This window comes from Aplysia californica, unplaced genomic scaffold (assembly GCF_000002075.1).
Source record: "Aplysia californica isolate F4 #8 unplaced genomic scaffold, AplCal3.0 scaffold01345, whole genome shotgun sequence".
In the NCBI taxonomy this organism is placed as follows: Eukaryota; Metazoa; Mollusca; class Gastropoda; order Aplysiida; family Aplysiidae; genus Aplysia; species Aplysia californica.
In genome coordinates, this window is record NW_004798615.1 from 50,145 (window position 1) to 57,762 (window position 7,618).

At 41.0% G+C, this 7,618-nt stretch overlaps 1 protein-coding gene across 2 annotated transcripts; it reads left to right on the top strand.

The window, feature by feature from the left end:
* Positions 1-428: 428 nt before the first annotated feature.
* Positions 429-6,190, top strand: LOC101845520. Of its 2 annotated transcripts, none has more exons than XM_005112638.2 (3): positions 429-812; positions 2,869-3,165; positions 4,268-6,190. In XM_005112638.2, exons 2-3 carry the CDS (start codon positions 2,880-2,882, stop codon positions 5,227-5,229), a joined length of 1,248 nt encoding a protein of 415 aa, XP_005112695.1. In that variant the 5' UTR covers positions 429-812; positions 2,869-2,879; the 3' UTR covers positions 5,230-6,190. The 2 variants fall into 2 exon arrangements, with proteins under 2 accessions (XP_005112695.1, XP_005112696.1); XM_005112639.2 differs by lacking the exon at positions 429-812 and adding an exon at positions 1,514-1,626.
* The last annotated feature ends 1,428 nt before the right edge of the window (positions 6,191-7,618 follow it).

Here is a 7,618-nt window from a genome sequence, read left to right on the forward strand (position 1 = left end):
CCCCCCCCGCCTTTTTAACTGCCAGATACCAACAATTCAACAACAAACAAAAACGTCTATGAATCCAACATTTTATCCTTTATCCAAACCTCCCAAATCTGCTTTCTTTTGAGACGTGAACATAATATATTAATATGGGGGAGGGATGTTGAGGTAAAACTTCACGTCGATCTAGGCCTAAGTTTTGGTCGATGATAGACTTAAAAGTGTAATCAGACGTGATCAAGGCAAAACTGTAACAAGAAAACCAATTGTAACTCCAATACATGGATTGCTTCCATTGACACACGGTTGTTGTTTTTTTGGGTGATGTTGCGAGTCAAAGATAGTACATAACTATCTTTGTGCGAGTCACAGACTTCTACACTAAGTGTAGAATTCTGTGGTGCGAGTGTACGAGTAGTGTCCCCTGTCTTGATTCTCTTGACCGGAAGCTATGAAAACAAACAGTTTGCGAGGTCTCTGCTAAACTGTCCAGAGATGATTAACTTTCTTGCTTGTTTGGCGATTTGTGTAGATTTTTACAAAGACCGATAAGCATAGATCTACTCGGCTATTGTTGGATTCACAATAGGCTAGGCTAGAAACTGCCGATACCACAGTCGGCCGACAGCGGCCATGCAAAGTCGAGACCCTTTGACCTTTGGTTGGCGCTGGCGGCAAACTATTCATCTTCGGGAATTCCCGATCGTACATTTTCTCAGGCCGCCCGCCCACACCGAAATTCTTCGACTGCTGAGCAAAGAAAATGAATGAAGGAAGAAAGAAATGAATGAATGTGACCGTTGACGTGGCAGTTGGCTGCTAGCCAGGTGAGGCGCATGGTTTTGCTGTTGGTGCAGAAGTGTTCGTTCGTTCAGTGTTTGCTCATGCTTGTTTTAAGGCCAATTGAATAGATCTGGACTCTAGATCTAGAAATCTAGTAATAGTATCTCTACAATTTGCGTAACTTATATAACATTAACGGCGCCGATGCAATATTAGGCCTAGGCTAACCGTTGCAGTGCAGTCTTCCTTGCGCGCATGCTGCACGTAGCCTACGCCACATGGACATAGATCTAGCCTAGGTTGCAAAATGTAGACCAAGAAGCTCTCAATAGCAGCAATTTTTCCTAGCCACCAAGACTGTAATGTTTTGTTAAATGTTACATTTTTTAAAGGCCGGCTCTATTTCTCCGAACGCTCGCGAAAATAAACTTGAACTCTATTTCTCCGAACGGTTTCCGTTCTCGAGATTTGTTGATAATTTGCGAATGGAGTGGCCCACCCGCAAGTGTGTGCGTGTGTATGTGTGAGTGAGTGTGCATATATATATATATATGCGTGTGTGTGTGTGTGTGTATGCATATGTTATAAGGTGTGAACGGGGCGGTGGAGGGGTGGTGCGTGGAGGGATTTTATTTTTGTTTACATAAAGGATTTTAGTGTTTGCCTTAGGGGTGACTTCTCACAGTACCTTTTGAAGGCATATATTCAAATGAAGTATAGATCTAGTCCGGGAACGTTGAACAACCACAACTGAATCTGATATTCAGACATTTAAAAATCTCTAGATCTAGCTCTAGAAATTGAATTCGATGCAAAAAATGCTGCTTCCCAGTGCTCACAGTCACAGGATTGCAGAGTGTAAGAGGACGCCTAAATCTCGCAAATAACCAAGATGCTCCTTCTTTCCTATAAAATATCTGTCGTCCTTATTTCCCCTCCTTCTTAATTGTGTTTGTTACTCTCTTGTAACACCTCTAATTTTCGGCACTTATTTAATGACCTTATTGTGTTGCAAGTGCGGTAATACTCTTACTAAAACTTTAAAAAAACTGAAGTAGCCCTATACTATAGTAAATAGATATCAATTCCCTTTGAGGGTGCAAAACATTGGTGGGAAATGTTCCTTGAAGATGGGGAAAAAAAGATCAGATGTGATCATAAACTAACTGTCCCCGTGACTTTATGTACCCCACATAATTTAGCAAAATTTTATCATTTTTTGCATAATTTCTGATTATTTTCCTTTATCATTCTTTGTTAAAATTAACAGAAATGCATAATTTCACATTTTTGGGCTCCGTTTGAATAATTTCTGATTTTTTTTTGCATAAAACGGCAGGGACAGAACTACATAAACTTTCACTGTTGGGGTATGAAAAGGACAACAAGCTCATTTCAGGAGGTGCTGGTTTGTTTTGACAGCCCTGATGCTTCACAAAACAAAGGGATGAATTGAATGTGGAAAATTTATATATATCATAATTATTGCACGACAGACTTTGCTTTTGAAGAAAGTTATTCTTAAAAATCTACTCCAAACTTGTTTTCTGGGGGCTCTCGTGGCCTAGAGATTAAGGTGTTGGCCTCTCATTCAAAGGTCCCGGGTTCGATTCCGGGTAGTGACCAAAAAATTTTCCTCTCTAAAATTGTCTCCTTTCACCTCCTTTCCTGCTCTCTAACAATGTTCTGTTGTCTGCTTTCATTTCCACTTTCTGCCCCCCCCCCCTCACCTCCTTTGCCCCCTCCTCTGGCCTCCTGACTCTTTCTGCAGCCTTTCTACTTCTACTCCTTGGCTCCTCCTTACTGCTGTCTTTCTGCCACACCCCTGATCTTCAGGTAGGAAAGATCTACACTTAGCCTTCTCGGACAAGGGCGAAAAATATCGGAGGGCCCATGTGCTAGTTGCGCACGTTAAAGATCCCTTGGTGGTCTAAAATCGATAAGAGTAGGCTTCGGCCGCCACCCGGGCAAAATTCAAAATTCCCTACCAACTGAAAATATTAGGTGTGTCCGGCGCGCTCATATGACCTTATGCAGTTGCGAGCGCCGTAAAACACTTTACAAGAACAAACAAAACAAACCCGTTTTCTTTCTTCACAGAATTCATCATCATGATGGACCCCCAGAGACTTATGGTGACCCCTGACCCCGCAATGACCCCTAACACCGCGATGACCCCTGTTCCCACTGTAGACTCTGACCTCAAGATGACCCTCGACCTTTCTCTAGCCTCTGATCTTGTGATGACCCCTGACTCCACTGTAGCCTCTGTCCTTGCTGTAAACCCTAACTCCAGGATAATCCCTGATCCTGCTGTGAACTCTGACCCCTCGATGAACCCTGACCCCGCACAGGAGGCGTCTCTTGCTGCTGAGGACTGGGCAAGACAGTTTCAAGGTATAAATTTGTTTCATGACACAGTGGAATCAGGCGTTCGTCAATTTTTGGGCATGTCGAGTTATTGATATCATTGTAAAGCTTGTTCATTGTCTTGCCTTTGATGAAAAGAATAATCATGTACAATGTATTTGGAACAGAAGTTGTAATATTTGTGATTGAAAAAATGTGCGTCAAAGTTTGGTGGTTTCCAAAGCTAAACTGTCCTTCGGAACTGAATTTTGTGTCTTTTGTATCAATGTTTTTTGGTAAAATTCACTCTATAATAAAATGTTTTTAAATGGACAGGAAAGGTCTTGATGAAAAACAAAACAAACAACTAATCAATGAAAATTGCTCAATGGGTGAACAAAAATGTCAATTTCTTCTTTTTTCATTATTTTGACCAAAGCATCATCTCACCAGAATGTCACACAGTTGTAAGTCAGAGAGAGATAAGAAGACATGTTATTTTTGTTCTTTGTGGGATGGAAATTGAAAAACACTTATTTTTATGATGGTGTGGATAAATACAGCCTAGCGAAACATGCACATAGCGAATGTTTTCAGGTCCCGACTTCGTGTATTAATAAAACAATAACTTGTATTTGAATGATTGTATTTTTTATGTATTGTACTGAACTCTGTTATCAGGCCCACTTTGAAAATAAGCTTGATGCCCCCTGAGCTAAACTAACCTGGCAAAATCCATGCTGCAAAACTGAAAAATCCCTGTCCTTTTTCCTATCATCTTGACCATAGTCAGCATGGTATGAACTGAAATTTTTGGTTGCCAAATTTATCTTACATAACTTTTACAAATTTGGAAATCTTTATTTTATTAGATTTGAATCTGTGTCTGTAGGTTCTAATTTAAAAAATGTTGAATGTTGTGGTCGTTGTGTTGTCCTACAATTCTCTTCAACTGTGGGACTACAGTCCTTAGAAGGTTCCTTCTGTCCTATCAAACACCTTATCTCTCCTTTTATCTGTAGGTTACTCTCTAGTAACACCTCTAATCTTCAGCACTTATACGACTCATGATTTGTGTTGAAAGGTACCGTAAATCTCATTCTAAAAGCAAGCTCAGAAGGTTCTAAATCTCTCCCACTCCTCTTTTCAGGAGATTATGAGATGGAGGTGTGCCAAGAAGACTCCCAGATGGAGAGTTACTATTACTATCAAAAATGCCTCAAGAATCGCGGGCATCATAATTTTGTTCCGGTGAAATCTCTGAAGCTCAGTCATCTGCCCGAGGTGTGGAGATATCGCAAAAACCTCAAGTGGGTCAAGCAAATGGCGAGACAGACGGTGCTGGTGCGGGTGAACTACACAAGCCCCGACAGGCCGGAGGGATATCCGTTTGCCAAGTACAACGGGAAGTGTGTCGTCCGCACTGGCACGGGGTTTGCAGGACGGTCCCAGCCGTGGGTCGTGAAACCCTGCCCGTTCGCTGACTGCAAGCACGGCTCAGACCCGCACGATGTGTTGACGTTTGTCGTGAAGACGGCGGCTCACGTGGTGTACGACACGAGCGAGGCGGAGCACACGGAAGTGGATTTCTTCTATGACGATGACGGCGCCAAGGACCCCAGCAGCCAGAAATCTCCGGAACAGGAAGCTGTTGTCACAGCTCGTGGTATCAGGAGAGTGAAAGTTGATGTATCCGGGGACTTGTGTCGCATCGAATGTGCCGCCCACGATATGGATCTGTTTAAGAAACTGCGTGGAGAAAAGTCTGTGTTCCACCAGCTGAAAAAAGGCACAAGTTTAAGTTTTATCATATCGCACCCTCATGGGTGGGAGAAGCAGGTCTCGTTTGGCAAAGTGGTAGATGTCAAGTATCTGGACTCGGTGACAGTCCAGACGCCTGTACCCCAGTGGACGAAAATCACTCGCCATTGTCTGCTGTATTACAATATCCCGACGTGTCGAGGAAGCTCCGGCGCCAACGTCTTCGACTGGCGGCGCGACGAGCAAGGTCGTCACTCCCAGCACCAGGCTCTGCACAGTAAAGGGGGCTCTCAGGGTCCAGGGTCTTGCAATGCCAGCTGTAAAGGCGTTTGTATAGAGGAGGTGAGTTGAGGCAGTCACAGAATGAAACCTTTGATGCTAAGGCATATCTGTTTGAATCAGTGAAAGAGTTATTTAAAAGAGGTGACTTCTTTGACTGCATTTATTAAGTTTGGTCATAAAACACATTTATTTAAGTTTTGTTTTACTATTTTTCTTCCAACACCAAGTGTAATCAGTAACCACACTGATTGTTATTTTGTATAATATGTGTTATTTGTTAGATTACGTACGAGTGTATATTATGTATTTAAAAGAATTTTTGTACTTTGATTTGTATGTTGAATGTGCCAGTATGCATGAGACTTTGAATTAAATCTTATATTTTATTGTGAGGCACCTAGAGCCATCAGGGAGTGGGTGCTATAGGCTTGATCTGTATGTTATTATTATCAGAAAAAGGAATACTTTAGTTTAGTTTACTTTAAGCTACAAAGGTGTCCATGTGTGAAAAAGTTACGTTGATCCATTGAAATGGTAAACTTGGGCATTATGATTTGTAGTACGAAGTTTTTCTCCTCATTTGGAAATGAGTCGTGTTTGAATGAGATGAAATTGAAGGCAAGTGAGGCAGGGGTAGACCCAGAGGAACTTGATAGAAAAGCCTAAACAGATGGATGACGGGTGGAAAAAATCAGAATCTTCTTCCTCTTTGCGTTCTCGTGCTAGATCTCAGGGGTAGTCGACTGCTGGCTCTTCAACCTGCAGTGCAGCTGATTTTTACATATATATATGTGATTTCTGGCATTGACCAGATGACAAGGACATGTGGTTACTTGAGGGAGGCATTGCGCTGCCAAGAGCGAAATGCTCGCAGCTAAAGGGATTTGAAAACAAACAACAACCTATGTGTGACTGTTTTACCTACTTGGTAGGACCGTGCCATCTGACAGCCACTTTCTGAATTTGAAGCTACTCTCCATGTTTTTATGCTAACTAATATAGAGTGTTTTAGACTTTGGAGAGATCCGAAGGAAATATTATAAATGCAAGAAATTGCAAGACATTTTTTACGTCGTTGTTCCCAGTAGAATTTTGAATTTTGTGAAGGCCATTGGCCTTTATGGCAAATAGTAAAGTGAAACAATATCGTTAAAAATTTTTATTGTTATTTATAAGAGTTGTTTTGAATCGCAAACATATATTTACACTGAATTTTAGTATGTTAGCATTTTAAAGTCTAATTGTTGACAAACCGTGCAGTGAACTGTTGCGAATGTTACCAACTTGTGTTTCGCGCGCTCATATGACCTTATGCAGTTGCGAGCGCCATAAAACCCTGTACTACTACTACTACTACTACGGTTTTGATAGAAGGTCAGGATAATATTAGAGCTTTTTTTGAGAGCATCCAAGGAAGAGAATGAATGGTGAACAGTGATCACCGATGTCTGTGGCAGATCTAGCACGTGATGAGGACGACAGTTGAAATGGTTGAAAGTGAAAGGAAGATTTGATTGTAGGTACGTCACGTCCAAAAATAGTAAAGTTTTAGTTTGTTTGACTATGTTTGTCTACTCTTACTTCTACTACCTGTCCCCGTGGTTTTATGCACCCCGCATAATTTAGCAAAATTTGATCATTTTTTGCATAATTTCTGATTATTTTCCTTTATCATTCTTTGATAAAATTTAAATAATCACATAATGTCACATTTTTGGGCTCAATTTGCATAATTTCAGAATTTTTCTTGCATAAAACGACGGGGACAGTACTACAACCCCAGTCATCCTTGGTAAGGCAGTTCGACTAGCTAGCAAAAGACCTAAGCCAACAGAATGATTCTCTCAAGAATTTCCATCTCTCTGTCCAGATGTATTCCAACTGTCTAGGCTAGCCCGAATATACAGGTTCAAAGCTTCGCTAGAACTTCAGTGTTATGCCAGGTCAGTGGGAAAAATTTGTTACCGGCGTTTTTGTGCTTAAACAGTTATAAAAAATAACGGTAAGCCTACCGATAGTCTCCGTTTTATTTTAAGAACAATGTGTTTTGTTGAGTAGGAGAATAACACTCCATTGTATATTGTGTCTATTATTGTAATTATTATTTACAAAATTATCTGACCTTTGACCTCGCTCACACTATGTACCGTACTCCCTTTGAACCAAAGATATATATATATATATATCTATGTATATATCTATATATATATGTATCATTTTAGAAGACACTATATTACAGTGTACCCTCCCATCGCCTACTGCTGATGAGTTTTTCTATTTCTTGTCTCCTTGTTTTGTGCTCTTTCTCACTCATTCTTAGTTTTATGTACACCATGGTTATTTTGGTCTGCTGTAGTTTCTGTAATGTTCCATAGAGGTGACGTCAGGGATGTCAATGGATGGTATGTCACAGGATAGGTATATCATAGCTGCCACTTTTCCGCTAAATAGCGGAAAC

Excerpts from the sequence above, each read along its gene's own strand:
- LOC101845520 (XM_005112638.2), top strand. The coding sequence starts at position 2,880 with ATGATGGACCCCCAGAGACTTATGGTGACCCCTGACCCCGCAATGACC. Across the intron at positions 3,166-4,267 it reads CTGGGCAAGACAGTTTCAAG|GAGATTATGAGATGGAGGTG; the intron begins GTATAAATTTGT and ends TCCTCTTTTCAG.